This window comes from Coturnix japonica, chromosome 4 (assembly GCF_054131305.1).
Source record: "Coturnix japonica strain WE chromosome 4, WE-NBRP24, whole genome shotgun sequence".
Taxonomy (NCBI): domain Eukaryota; kingdom Metazoa; phylum Chordata; class Aves; order Galliformes; family Phasianidae; genus Coturnix; species Coturnix japonica.
The window spans coordinates 90627875-90642572 of record NC_140666.1 but is presented as its reverse complement, the minus strand read 5'-3'; the positions used below and the strand labels follow the sequence as shown (position 1 = coordinate 90642572).

At 65.8% G+C, this 14698-nt stretch overlaps 2 protein-coding genes across 2 annotated transcripts; both read right to left on the bottom strand.

Moving 5' to 3' along the window:
- Positions 1-1167: 1167 nt before the first annotated feature.
- On the bottom strand, positions 1168-3123 carry AP5S1 (adaptor related protein complex 5 subunit sigma 1). The gene is made up of 2 exons (XM_085547749.1): positions 2869-3123; positions 1168-1726 (listed from the first exon to the last, which is right to left on the bottom strand). The coding sequence occupies exons 1-2, from the start codon at positions 3063-3065 to the stop codon at positions 1291-1293; spliced, it is 633 nt and encodes a 210-aa protein (XP_085403875.1). The 5' UTR covers positions 3066-3123; the 3' UTR covers positions 1168-1290.
- A 400-nt stretch (positions 3124-3523) lies between these two features.
- CDC25B (cell division cycle 25B) lies at positions 3524-14194 on the bottom strand. The gene is given in 17 exon segments (XM_085547647.1): positions 3524-3958; positions 5279-5390; positions 6409-6542; positions 6640-6738; positions 7809-7871; positions 7955-8050; positions 9328-9374; positions 9377-9500; positions 10340-10414; positions 10717-10851; positions 10953-11072; positions 11158-11241; positions 11363-11399; positions 11515-11556; positions 12222-12273; positions 12373-12479; positions 13771-14194. Coding segments are annotated over 17 exon segments (1626 nt in total). The 5' UTR covers positions 13929-14194; the 3' UTR covers positions 3524-3817.
- Positions 14195-14698: the final 504 nt, after the last annotated feature.

The window sequence follows — 14698 nt, the reverse complement described above, 5'->3', positions numbered from 1 at the left end:
GATCCCACCCTGTTTATGGATCCCATCCTGTTCATTGATCCCATCCCGTGGATCCCATCCTGTTCATTGATCCCATCCCGTCTATGGATCCCATCCTGTCCATCCCACCCATGGATCCCATCTGTGGATCCCATCCCACCCATGGATCCCATCCCGTCTATGGATCCCATCCCGTGGATCCCATCCCATCCATGGATCCCATCTGTGGATCCCATCCCGTTCATGGATCCCATCCCGTCTATGGATCCCATTCCATGGATCCCATCCTGTCCATGAATCTCATCCCATCCCTGGATCCCATCCCATGGATCCCATCCCCTTTATGGATCCCATCCCGTCTGTGGGTTCTTCCCATCCTGTTCATGGATCCCACCCTGTGGATCCCATCCCGTCCATGGATCCCATCCCATCCCTGGATCCAATCCCATCCATAGATCCCATCCCGTCTGTGGATCCTATCCCATCCATGGATCCCATCCCATTCACAGGATCACATCCCGCCCGTGGATCCCATCCTGTTCACGGATCCCATCCCATGGATCCCATCCCGTTTATGGATCCCATCCCATTCATTGATCCCATCCTGTCCATGGATCCCATCCCGTGGCTCCCATCCATGGATCCCATTCCATCCGTGGATCCCATCCTGTCCATCCCATCCCGTTTAAGGATCCCATCCCGTCCATGGATCCCATCCATGAATCCCATCCCGTCCGTGGGTTCTTCCCATCCCATCCATGAATCCCATCCTGTTCATGGATCCCATCCTGTTCATGGATCCCATCCCATCTATGGATCCCATCCATAAGATCCCATCCTGTCCATGGAACCCATCCCATCTGTGGTTCTCATCCTGTCCATGGATCCCATCCAATCCATCCCATCCCATCCATGGATCCCATCCCGTCCATGGATCCCATCCTGTTCATTGATCCCATCCCGTCCATGGATCCCATCTTGTTCATTGATCCCATCCCGTGGATCCCATCCTTGGATCCCATCCCGCCCATGGATCCCATCCCGTTCATGGATCCCATACGTGGATCCCATACCGTCTATGGATCCCATCCTGTGGATCCCATCCCGTTCATGGATTCTATCCCATTTATGGATCCCATCCTGTCCATCTCGTCCATGGTTCCCATCCCGTCCATGGATCCCATCCATGGATCCCACCCTGTTTATGGATCCCATCCTGTTCATTGATCCCATCCCGTGGATCCCATCCTGTTCATTGATCCCATCCTGTTCATTGATCCCATCCATGGATCCCAGCCCGTCCCTTGCAGCTCACGGTGCCGCCCTGTTGGCCCGTTCCCGCTCCACGTCCCGCAGGAAGCTCTGGCTGAGGAACAGGAGCTGCCCGTGCGGGACCAGCCGATCCAGCACCACGTCGACGGCGTCGGGCCGCAGTAACACGCCGGGTCCGGGCGGCCTCAACAGGGGCAGCAGCCGATCGGCCGCGATGCGCAGCGTGGCCTCGGCCAGCACCAGGTTCTCGTGGGGTTCACACAGCAGAGCGAGCGCGGCACCCGGCACCGACAGCCACGACACCGTCACGGGGCCGGGAAACGGGTCACTGGGCGGCAGCTGGAACAGCCCCCCCGGGGCACAGTGTAGGGACGAGGGGTCGTCGGGTGGCGTCAGAGCGGGGGGCGGCCGGAGGAGGATGGTTGTTGTAAATGGTGATGGCTGGAGACCTGCCTGGGAATGGGGGAGCAATGGGCTGCGGGGGTCTGTGGGGCTGAGGGGGTCTGTTGGGGCTTTGTGGGGCTCGGGGGGGGTCTGTGGGGCTGGGGGGGGGTCTGTGGGGCTGGGGGGGGTCTGTGGGGCTGAGGGGGGTCTATGGGGCTGGGGGGGGGTCTGGGGGTCTGAGGGGGTCTGAGGGGGGTCTATGGGGCTGGGGGGGGGTCTGTGGGGCTGGGGGAAGGGGGTCTGTGCGGCTGGGGGGGGTCTGTGGGGCTGAGGGGGTCTGAGGGGGGTCTATGGGGCTGGGGGGGGGTCTGTGGGGCTGGGGGAAGGGGGGTCTGTGCGGCTGGGGGAGTCTGTGGGGCTGAGGGGGTCTGAGGGGGGGTCTATGGGGCTGGGGCTGGGGGGGGTCTGTGGGGCTGCATGAGGGGTCGGTAGGGCTGGGGGGTGTCTGTGGGGCTAGGGGGAGTCTATGGGGGGGGGTCTGTGGGGGCTCTGTGGGGGGTCTATGGGGCTGAGGGGGGGGGGTCTGTGGGGCTAGGGGGGGAGGTCTGTGGGGGAGGTCTAAGGGGCTGGGCGGGTCTGAGGGGGTCCGTGGGGCGGGGGTCTATGGGACTGAGGGGGAGGGTGTCTGTGGGGCTGACGGGGGGGTGTCTGTGGGGGAGGTCTATGGGGCTGGGTGAGTCTGGGGGGTGTCTGTGGGGCTGGGAGTCAGTGGGGCTGGGGGGCATCTGTGGGGCTGAGGGGGGTTTGTGGGGCTGGGGGGAGTCTATGGGGGGGGTATGTGGGGGCTCTGGGGGGGGTCTGTAGGGAAGGTCTGTGGGGCTGGGGGTGTATGTGGGGGGGTCTGTGGGGCTCGGGGGGGGAGTCAGTGGGGCTGAGGGGGATCTGTGGGGCTGGGGGGGGAGGTCTGTGTGGGAAGTCTATGGGGCTGGGGGGGTCTGTGGGGCTGCGGGGGGGGTCGGTAGGGCTGGGGGAGGTCTGTGGGGGAGGTCTATGGGGCTGGGGGGGTCTCTGGGGGGTCTCTGGGGGTCTGGGGGAGTCTCTGGGGCAGATGTTGTCTATGGGGCTGTGGGGTGTCTCTGGGTATCTATGGGGTGAGCAGCCCCCTCCCTTGGATGGTTGGTTTCCCCACATTCCAGGCCGCCCTTTAGGCCGGTTCTTTGCCCCCCCCGTTACCTGCCCACCACCAGCAGCTGCTCCCTGCGGACCAGGCGGCCCCGCGGGGGGGGCCCGAAGCTCCGCGCGTACAACAACCGGGGCGGGACGGGACCGGAACCGGAACCGGAACCGGGACCGGAACCAGGAGCGGGACTAGAACCGGGGCCTGTTGGGGGCGGCCCGCCCGGGGACAGCAGCACGAAGGCCAGCACCATGGCAACGCGCCGCGCGTCACGTGACGCGGAAGTGAAGGTGGGATTGGATAATGCGGCTGAACCGGAACTCGGCCGTGATTGGCGAGGAGAAAATCCTCGGCTATGATTGGTTGCTATAGGAGAGTGGCGCGCCGGTCATCACGTGACGCGGAAGTGAAGGTGGGATTGGATAGTGCGGCTCAGCCGGAACTCGGCCGTGATTGGCGCGGCGAAAATCCTCGGCTGTGATTGGTTGTTTTTGGGAGAAAGTGTAGCGCGCCACAGGATGCCCGGATGACACCTTACAGGTGAGAGCGGCGCGATGCCATTGGTCGAGGTGAGTGCGGAAGTGCGCGCTGATTGGTGGAGATTGTGGATAAGGAAGTGGGGTGCCCGGTACCGCCCGGTTCGGTTCAGCTCGGCCCGGCCCGTTCGGCCGCACACACAGGCACACACAGACACACAGACACACACACACGTTGATCCGGCCGGGCCTCGGCCCCGTTTATTCCCGGTGTCAATCTTGGCCCGGGCCGCTCCACAGCCGCCCCCCCCCAACCGAACCGGCTCCGAACCGGCTCCGAACCGGGTCCGGTTCCGTTCGGGCCGCCCGGAGCTTTAAGTGCTTTCAGCGGTTCCGGGTCCGGTCCCGGAGCTGGGGCTCCATGGGGGGCGCAGCTCAGGCCTCCCCCCGCCGCCCCCCCTCCGGTTCCGGTCCCCCCGGTTCCGGTCCCCCGGTTCCGGTTCCGGTTGGGTTCGGTTCCGGTTCCGGTTCAGCAGTGGTTGACCCTGCTGTACAGCTCCCTCTTGCTTCGCTCCCCCGCCCACGTGCGGCTCTTCATGCGGCACATGCGCAGATCCTCCTTGAAATCCGCGTGGTGCATCGGCCGGTACGACTGCGGCTCGCAGTGCGCCTGCGCAAACACAGCGCCACCGTCAGCACCATTAACTCCAGCAGCACCAACATCAGCTCCATCATCAGCTCCATCATCAGCTCCATCATCAGCTCCAGCCCCATCAGCCCTATCAGTCCCATCATCAGCACCATCAGCCCCCCCAGCCCTATCAGCTCCATCAGCCCCAACCCCAGCATCAGCCTCATCAGCCCCCCAGCTCCATCAGCCCCATCACCCCCCCCGGCCCCATCATCAGCCCCATCAGCCACCCCCAGCCCCATCAGCTCCATCATCAGCCCCAGCCCTATCAGCAACCCCAACCCCAGCTCCATCAGCCCCCCAGCCACATCATCAGCCCCATCAGCCACCCCAGCCCCATCAGCACCATTAGCCCCCCCAGATCCATCATCAGCCCCAGCCCCATTAGTTCCACCAGCTCCCCCAGCCTTATCAGCCCCATCATCAGCCCCATCCCTATCAGCCCCATTAGCTCCATCAGCTCCATCAGCACCCCCAGCCCCATCATCAGCCCCGGCCCTATCAGCCCCATCATCAGCTCCCCCAGCCCCATCAGCTCCATCACCTCCATCAGCCCCACTAGCTCCATCAGCTCCATCAGTACTCCCAGCTCCATCAGCCCCCCCAGCCCCATCATCATCCCCAGCCCCATCAGCTCCATTAGCTCCATCAGCCCCCCCAGCCCCATCATCAGCCCCATTAGTTCCACCAGCTCCCCCAGCTCCATCATCATCCCCAGCCCCATCAGCTACATCAACCCCATCAGCACCATTAGCTCCATCAGCCCCCCAGCCCTATCAGCCCCATCATCAGCTCCAGCCCCCCTGTCCCCCCAGCCCCATCAGCCCCCTTAGCCCCATCATCAGCCCCAGCCCCATCACCTCCATTAGCCCCCACCCAGCCCCATCGGCACCCCCAGCTCCATCAGCACACCCAGCTCCATCAGCTCTATCAGCCCCATCATCAGCTCCATCAGCCCCCCCAGCCCCATTAGGTCCCCCAGCTCCATCAGCATCCCCAGTCCCCCCAGCCCCATCATCCCTATCATCAGCCCCAGCACTATCAGCCCCCCCAGCTCCATCACCCCCACCCAGCTCCATCAGCCCCATCAGCCCCCCAGCCCTATCATCACCATCAGCCCCATCAGCTCCATCATCAGCTCCATGAGCCCCATCAGCCCCCCCAGATCCATCATCATCCCCAGCCCCATCAGCCCCATCATCAGCCCCCCCAGCCCCATCAGACCCCCAGCCCCATCAGCTCCATCAGCCCCCCCAGCCCGGCAGGGGGTAGGACGTGATGGGGGTGTGTGTGTCTGACCTGGTACTGAGGGAAGAACTCCCTGTACCCCCCCTTGAGCACGTAGAGCTCCGGGTAGTGCAGCTGCGGGTACTGGTTACACGCACGGTCCTTCTCCCGCACGAAGCGGCACCTGGGGTGAACAAACAGGCTCAGAGGGTCCCCAAAGACACCTCCAAACTGACCCCCTCAGCCCCACAGATACAACCCCCCCCACAGCCCCACAGACACCCCCAGCCCCACAGACACCCTCAGCCCCATAGACACAACCCCCCCCACAGCCCCACAGACCCCCCCAGACACCCCCCTCCCCCAGCCCCATAGACCCCCCCACACACAGACAACCCCCCCAACACCACAGACCCCCCCCAGCCCCACAGACACCCCCTCCTCAGCCCCATAGACACCCCCCAGCCCCACAGACCCCCCCCAGCCCCACAGACACCCTCAGCCCCACAGACAACCCCCCCTCAGCCTCATAGACCCCCCCAGCCCCAGACACTCCCCCCCCCAGACCCACAGATAGTCCCCCCCCAGCCCCACAGACACCCCCTCCTCAGCCCCATAGACCCCTCCCCAGCCCCACAGACACCCCCAGCCCCACAGACCCCCCCAGCCCCACAGACCCCCTCAGCCCCACAGACCCCCCTAGCCCCAGACAACCCCCCTCAGCCCCATAGACCCCCCCAGCCCCACAGACCCCCTCTAGCACCACAGAGCCCCCCTAGCCCCACAGACAACCCCCCTCAGCCCCATAGACCCCCCCAGCCCCCCTCTAGCACCACAGACCCCCCTTAGCCCCACAAACACTCCCCCCCCTCAGCCCCATAGACCCCCCCAGCCCCACAGACACTCCCCCCCCAGACCCACAAATAGTCCCCCCTCAGCCCCACAGACACCCCCTCCTCAGCCCCATAGACCCCCCCAGCCCCACAGACAACCCCAACCCCACAGACCCCCCTAGCCCCACAAACACTCCCCCCCTCAGCCCCATAGACCCCCCCAGACCCACAGTCACTCCCCCTAGCCCCACAGACAACCCCCCTCAGCCCCATAGACCCCCCCAGCCCCACAGACCCCCGCGGCCCCACAGACACTCCCCCCCCAGCCCCACAGACCCTCCCCAGCCCCACAGACCCCCCCAGACCCACATCCTGGGCCCCCTCTCGGAGGAGAACTCGCAGTGGAAGATGAGGATGACTCTCTTGCTGGCATTGAGGGGCACGATGGGCTCCTTGAGCAGGAACTCCTCCACGTCCTGCTCCATGGGCAGGTTGACGGCGCCCTGCAGGGGGGAGGAGGAGGAGGAGGAGGAGCCTTCATCCCCGCCCCCATTGGGAGCAATGGGGCCGCCCCCAGCCTCAATGTATCGCCCCTGGTACCTTGATGTGCCCCCCCTCGTACTCGTAGGGGTAGCGGCAGTCCACGATCACGCAGCTCTCGATGGAGCTGCTGAAGGTCCCGCTCAGCACCGCCGCCATCTGGGGGGGCACAGAGCAGCACAATGAGCCTGTCACCCCCTGGCAGCAATGGGGGGCTGGGGGGGGGGCTGTGGGGCTGGGGGAGTCTGTGGTGTTGAAAGGGGTCTGTGGGGCTGAGGGTGTCTGTGGGGCTAGGGGGGGTCTGTGGGTGGTTGTGGGGCTGAGGGGGGTGTCTGTGGGGCTGGGGGGGTCTGTGGGGATGGGGGGGGGGGTATCTGTGGGGCTGGGGGAGTCTGTGGGGTTGAAAGGGGTCTGTGGGGTTGAGGGGGGGGGTCTGTGGGGCTGAGGGTGCCTGTGGGGCTGGGGGGGGGTCTATGGGGCTGAGGGGGGTCTGTGGGGTTAAGGGGGTCAGTGTCTGTGGGGCTGAGGGGGATCTGTGGGGATGGGGGGGGGTCTATGGGGCTGGGGGGGGGTCTGTGGGGCTGGGGGGGTCTGTGGGGCTGGGGGGGTCTGTGTGGCTGAGAGGGGAGGTGTCTATGGGGCTGGGGGGTGTCTGTGGGGCTGGGGGGGGTATCTGTGGGGCTGGGGAAGTCTGTGGGGTTGAAAGGGGTCTGTGGGGTTGAGGGGGGGGGGTCTGTGGGGCTGAGGGTGTCTGTGGGGCTGGGGGGGGTCTGTGGGGTTAAGGGGGTCGGTGTCTGTGGGGCTGAGGGGGATCTGTGGGGATGGGGGGGGGGGTCTATGGGGCTGGGGGAGTCTGTGGGGTTGAAAGGGGTCTGTGGGGTTGAGGGGGGGGGTCTGTGGGGCTGAGGGTGTCTGTGGGGCTGGGGGGGGTCTATGGGGTTGAGGGGGGTCTGTGGGGCTGGGGGGGTGTCTGTGGGGCTGAGGGGGGGTGTCTGTGGGGCTGGGGGTGTCTGTGGGGCTGGGGGTGACTGTGGGGTTGAAAGGGGTCTGTGGGGCTGGGGGGTCTGTGTGGCTGAGAGGGGAGGTGTCTATGGGGCTGGGGGGTGTCTGTGGGGCTGGGGGAGTCTGTGGGGTTGAAAGGGGTCTGTGGGGTTGGGGGGGGGGGGTCTGTGGGGCTGGGGGGGTGTCTGTGGGCTGTGGGGGTTCTGTGGGGCTGAGCCCCCCGTTACCATTTCGGGGGAGATGTACTTGAGGTCCTGGTGTTTGCCCTCCACCGTCTGCAGCAGGTACGTCTGTACGAGGAGGGGCCGGTGTTTATGGGGGCGGTGACGGGTCTCAGCCCATCCCGGTCCCGACCCCCCCGTGCCCCCCCCACCTTGGAGAAGTCCCCGATGAGCTCGGGCCGGTCCGTGTCCAACATGTTCTCGAGCTGCTCCTGGCACAAGGACCTGGAGCGCAGCAGCCGCCCCTTCTGCAGGTACAGCCCCCCCAGCCCGGCCGTGGGTCAGCAGCACTAAATGCACACGGACCCCACAGCCCCACAGACCCCACAGCCCCACAGAACCCCCAGCCCCACAGAGCCCACAGCCCCACAGAGCCCCCAGCCCCATAGACCCCACAGCCCCCACAGACACCCTCCATGCCAAAAGACACCCCCCCCCCCAGCCCCACAGACCCCCCTCATGCCAAAAGACACTGCTTCCCCAGCCCCACAGACCCCCCCCAGCCCCACTGACATCCCCCAGCCCCATAGAAACCCCCCAGCCCCACAGACCCCCACCCGTCACCATCCACCCCCCCACAGAGTCCCCCCAGCCCCTCAGACCCTGCCCCCCAGCCCCATAGACACACCCCAGCCCCTCAGACCCCCCCCCTCAGCCCCATAGACCCCCCCCCTCAACCCCACAGACCCCCCAGCCCCACAGACCCCCCAGCCCCAGACCCCCTCCATGCCAAAAGACACTCCTTCCCCAGCCCCACAGACACCCCCCAGCCCCACAGACACCCCCCCAGCCCCACAGACCCCCACCTGTCCCCATCCATCCCCCCCAGCCCCACAGACACTCCCCCCCCAGCCCCACAGACCCCCCTCATGCCAAAAGACCCTCCTTCCCCAGCCCCACAGACACCCCCCAGCCCCATAGACACCCCCCAGCCCCATAGACACCCCCCAGCCCCACAGACCCCCACCCATCACCATCTACCCCCCACACAGAGTCCCCCCAGCCCCTCAGACCCTGCCCCCCAGCCCCATAGACACACCCCAGCCCCTCAGACCCCCCCCCTCAGCCCCAGAGACCCCCCAGCCCCACAGACACCCTCCATGCCAAAAGACACCCCCCACCCCAGCCCCACAGACCCACCCCCCTCAGCCCAACAGAACCCCCCCCAGCCCCACAGACCCCCTCCATGCCAAAAGACACCCCCCCAGCCCCACAGACCCCCACCCATCACCATCCATCCCCCCCACAGAGTCCCCCCAGCCCCTCAGACCCTGCCCCCCAGCCCCAGAGACACACCCCAGCCCCTCAGACCCCCCCCTCAGCCCCACAAACATCCCCCAGACCCACAGACACCCCCTCAACCCCACAGACCCCCCTCAGCCCATCAGACCTCCACCCTCATCCCCATAGACACCCCCAGCCCCACTGACATCCCCCCCCCGGCCCCATAGACCCCCCCAGCCCCACTGACATCCCCCCCCGGCCCCATAGCCCCCCCCCCCCCCCATCCATCCCCGTCACCCACCGGCTCTGTCCCCTCCCCTCCCCGGGGGTCCCGGTGACGCTGCGGCGCCGTTTGCTTTGAACGGGGCTGTCGTTGTGCGGCCGCTCGATGCGTTTCAGGATGGGCCGGATGACGCTGCTGGGCATGGACGGCGAGCGGAACAACTGCCGGCACTTACTGCGCCTGATGGGGGGCTGATGGGGGGCAATGGGGGGTCGGTGTGTGGGAAGGGGGCTCACATCCCATTGACTGCCCCGGCATCAGCGTGGGGGGCAGCAGCAGGGCTGCCAGGTCTACCCATTGTGTTCTATGGGGACGATACTGGGCTGCCAGGTCTACCCATTGGGTTCTATGGGAAGATGGGCTGCCAGGTCTACCCATTGGGTTCTATGGGGAGGATACTGGGCTGCCAGGTCTACCCATTATATTGTATGGGGAGGACATAGCTGCCAGGTCTACCCATTGGGTTGTATGGGGAGGACATAGCTGCCAGGTCTACCCATTGGGTTGTATGGGGAGGACGCTGGGCTGCCAGGTCTACCCATTGGGTTGTATAGGGAGGATGCTGGGTTGCCAGGTCTACCCATTGGGTTGTATTAAGGACACTGAACTGCCAGGTCTACCCATTGGGTTCTGTGGGGAGGATGTTGGGTTGCCAGGTTTACCCATTGGGTTGTATGGGGAGGACGTAGCAGCCAGGTCTACCCATTGGTTTGTATTAAGGACACTAAACTGCCAGGTCTACCCATTGGATTGTATGGGGAGGATGCTGGGCTGCCAGGTCTACCCATTGGGTTGTATTAAGGACACTGAACTGCCAGGTCTACCCATTGGGTTGTATAGGGAGGATGCTGGGCTGCCAGGTCTACCCATTGGGTTGTATTAAGGACACTGAACTGCCAGGTCTACCCATTGGGTTGTATGGGGAAGATGTTGAGCTGCCAGGTCTGCCCATTGGGTTCTATGGGGAGGAAGATGGGCTGCCTTGGGATCCGGCCCCCCCCTCATGGTCCCCATGGGGGGCTGCACCCACCGGCTCTGCCTCCTCCTTCCTGACCAGGGGGGCGCTCAGCAGGCTGGCCATGCCTGGAGTCACCTCCGCTTCACCCTAGAGATGCAATGGGGAGAGAGGGGGGTGTGAGACCCCCAACCCCCCCCAGGGTAAGGTTGGAGAAGCAGCTGCCCCACATGTCAGTGTGCCCCTGTGCCCCTCTGACCCCCCCTGTGCCCCTCTGACCCCCCCATTGGCTTTGGTGGCTGCCCTGAGCAAAGAGCAGCCCTAAATGCAGGGGGGGGCACAGGGACTCCATGGTGCTGCAGCCATATGGGGGTGCCATGGGGGGGCTGCCATATGGGGGGGCTGCCATGGGGGGGCTGCCATGGGGGGGCTGTGGGTCCCTCCCCCCCCACCTTCATCTCCTCCTCATCCAGGATCTCCATGAAGCCGTCGTCCTCCTCGTCTCCCATGCAGGAGGTGAGGGAGCAGCGGCGCAGCACCACGGGGCTCTCACCATCAGGGACGTTCTCCTTCTCAGGGGTATCAAACTGGGGGGGGGGGATGGAGATGACACTCAGACCCACAGCTGAGCTATGGGTCCAGCCCCACACAGCAGCAGGGACATGGAGCAGCCCCCCCCCCATCTCACCATGAGGTCTGGCGCAGAGCTGGGTCTCTGCACTACGTTCTCCTTCCCCATGTCTGCCCCCATTGCCTGCACTCTGCTGCGCTGCCCCGGCCTCTGCGGCTTCTTAAACACACCCCCGTCCTGCAAAATAAATGGGGGGGGCACAGCCTCATAGCAACCCCCTGACCCCCCTCTGTGCCCCCCCCCAGCCCCCAGCCCCACTCACATCATCCCGGTGCTGCCCCCCCCCCCTGTTGAAGGCGCAGTTGGAGACGTCCCGCAGGGCTGGGCTGCTCCCCAGGAGCCGTGGCTGTGGGGCAGAGAAAGGGGGGGGGGATAAAGGGGGGGGTCGGTGCTGTGCGGCCCCCCCAGGACTGCACTGCAACCCCCCCACCGACACAATTGGGCTGTGACCCCCCCAAAGCACCTACAGGCAGAGAGTGGATCCTGCGGATCAGGAACTTGTTGCTGCAAAGGGGAGAAAGAGGGAATGAATGAGGTGGGGGGTGGGATGGGAGGGGGGGTGAGATGACCCCCCCTCCCCGTGGGTCACCCACCCCATTGGGCACCATGGGGCACTTACTCTGTGATGACCTTCCCAGCCTCCAGCACGGCCTTCTCAAAGCTGGGGGCAAAGTGGGGCTGAGGTCAGGGGGGGTCAGAGCCCCCCACCCACACCCCCCTCACATCCCTCCTCAGGCTGGGGAGGGGGGGGTGTCTGTGGGGCTGGGGGGGGTCTGTGAGGCTGGGAGGGGGAGGGTCTGTGGGGCTGGGAGGGGGTCTATGGGGCTGGGGGGTGGGATGTCTATGGGGCTGGGGGGGGTCTGTGGGGTGTCTGTAGGGCTGTGGGGGGGTCTGTGGGGGGGTCTATGGGGTGTCTCTGGGGTTGGGGGGGTGTCTGTGAGGCTGAGGGGGGGTCTGTAGGGAGTGCTGCTCTCAGGGCTCAGCTCCTGGATTCCAATGGGGGGGGGTGGTCGATGTGTGTGGTCCCCAGCCCCACTCCCACCTGTATGCTAATGCTGCCCCCCCCCATCGCCATCTGTCCCTGTGCTGCCATCTGCCAACGGCCGGGCAGGGCTGGGGGGGGGCAGCACAATCAGCCTCACCCTTCCGCCCCCCCCAGCACCCGGAAGAGCCACAGCTTCCTGCCCCCCCCAGCAGCATTGGGGCTGTGGGTGCAGCTCCTCACCCACTGCTATAAAGGGTTTGGGGGGGGGGGGCTGACCCCATTAGCACAGCAATGCAGGGGGTGAATGGGGGGGGGTCCACGGGGGGGGGGGGGGCACTCACATTGCCTCCATGGCCTCGGGGTCCTCCTCCGTTGGGGACTCCAGCCCCACTCCTATGGGGACGGCAGCGTGGGGGGGTCACACATGGTGCCCCCCCCCCCCACACATGGCTCAGCTGGGATGGATGGGGGGGGTCGGGGGGGGGCACCCACCAGCATCGGAGCCCTCGGAGTCCTGGGATGATCCCGAGCTGGCGCGGCTCAGCCGGCAGCGCTGCAGGGCCCCCCCCGGCAGCTTCCTCCGGGGGGTGTCACAGTGGCTGCATGTGGGGAGGGGGCACCCAATGTAACCCCCCCGCCCTGCCGGCCCCACAGCTGGGGCACACAGCCCCCACCGGCACCGCATCGCCCCCCCCAGCACAACCCCCCCCCATCACCCCCCCATATCCAACACCATCCAGTTGCCCCCAACCCACCCTCCCAATATCGCCCCCCCCCCCCCCCCGGAGCCCCCCAGAACCATCAGAGCCCATAAAAATCATCCCCCCAAACCACCAGCAGCCCATCGCCCCCCCCCCCCATCACCTCCCAACCCAACATTCCCCTACAAATCCCCCCCAACCCAGCACCCCCCTGCAGACCCCCATCTCAACACCCCCCCCCATCCCAACACCCCTCCATTTCCCCCCACCCAAAGCCCCCCCAATCCAACCCCCCCCCATCCCAACAGCCCCCCAACCCAAACCTCCCCAAAGCCCCCCCACCCCAAAGCCCCCCCAGCTCCACATCTCCCCATCACTGCCCCCCAAAGCTAAACCTCCCCAAAGCCCCCCCACCCCAAAGCCTCCCCAACCCAACAACCTCCATCACTGCTTCCCAAAGCCCCCCAAACCCCCCCATCCCAACACTCCCCTCCATCTCCCCCCCCAAATCCAAGCCTCCCCAAAGTCCCCCCAACCCAACACCCCCCCCATCCCAACAGCCCCCCATCCCCCCCCAATCCAAACCACCCCACAGCCCCCCAACCCAATACCCCCCATCCCAACACCCCCCCAACCCAATACCCCTCCATCCCTCCCCCACCAAACCTTCCCAAAACCCCTCCAACCCAACAGCCCCCAGCTCCCCATTTCCCCCCCCAAATCCAAACCTCCCCAAAGCCCCCCCACCCTAAAGCTCCCCCAACCCAATACCCCACCAAATCCAAACCTCCCCAACACCCCCCCATCCCAACACCCCGCACCCCCCCATACCCCCCCCAAATCCAAACCTCCCAAAAGCCCCCCCCAACCCAACACCCCCATCACTGCCCCCCAAAGCCCCCCCAACCCAATACCCCCCTCATCCCAACACCCCCTCCACCCCAAAGCCCCCCCATTCCTCCCCCCAAATCCAAGCCTCCCCAAAGCCTCCCATAACCCAATACCCCCCCCATCCCAACACCCCAAAGCCCCCCCATCCCATCCTCCCCCCAAATCCAAACCTCCCCAAAGCCCCCCATCCCAACACCCCCCCATCACTGCTCCCCCAAAGCCCCCGCACCCCAAATCCCCCCAACCCAATCCCCCCCATCTCCCCCCCAAACCCCCCCCCACCCCAACCCCCCCCGACCTTCCCAGCCCGGTCATCATGTCCATATCTCGTGCCAACGTGGTGACTGGTGACATCGCCGCTCTGGCCGCTCCCCCCGGGCCCCCCCCGGCCCGCAGAGCCCCCAACCCGGGCAGCGTTATGGGGCGCCGGGGGCTCAGAGCGCTCCGTGCCGCCATGAGAGCGATGGGATGGAGATGGGGGGGGAGAAATGGGGTAAAAAAGAGGAGAAAAAGGCAAAGCAAAGCGGGGAGTGGGACGGCAGCAATTAACGGGGGCCGCTCATTAACGCATTGCTGCCAAGGGGGGGGGAAAGGAACCGAGGAGCGAAGCGAACGGAGCGGGGCAAAGCGGGACGGGCCGGACCGAGCGGGGGGGGCGCCCGTAGGAAGAGACGGACGGACGGACGGACGGACCGCCCCGTTTGTGTTCGAAAAATAACAGCGCCGTGAGCGGGGAGAGGAACGCCCATGGGCGGAACCGGGAACCGCGGGGGGGGGAAGGGGTGAATGGGGGTGAGTGGGGAGGGGGGGAAGGGATGGGGGTTATGGGGCTGGGGGGGATATGGGGTGGGGGGGTTATGGGGTGGGGGGCAATGACATGGGGGTTATGGGGCTGGGGGCGTTATGGGGTGGGGGTGAATGAATGGGGGCATAAGGGGCTGGGGGGGTTATGGGGTGGGGGTGAATGGCATGGGGGTATATGGGGCTTGGGGGTCTATGGGGTCGGGGTGTTATCGGGTGGGGGTGAATGGCATGGGGGTATATGGGGCTGGGGGGGTTATGGGGTGGGGGGCAATGACATGGGGGATATGGGGCTGGGGGCGTTATGGGGTGGGGGTGAATTAATGGGGGCATAAGGGGCTGGGGGAGTTATGGGGTGGGGCTGAATGAATGGGGGGGTTATGGGGCTAGGGGTGAATGGCATGGGGGGGTATATGGGGCTGGGG

Coding starts and splice junctions, on each gene's coding strand:
- AP5S1 (XM_085547749.1), bottom strand. CDS start 3,065: ATGGTGCTGGCCTTCGTGCTGCTGTCCCCGGGCGGGCCGCCCCCAACA. Junction 1,727..2,868: donor CAGCTGCTGGTGGTGGGCAG/GTAACGGGGGGG, acceptor AGACCCCCGCAG/CCCATTGCTCCCCCATTCCC.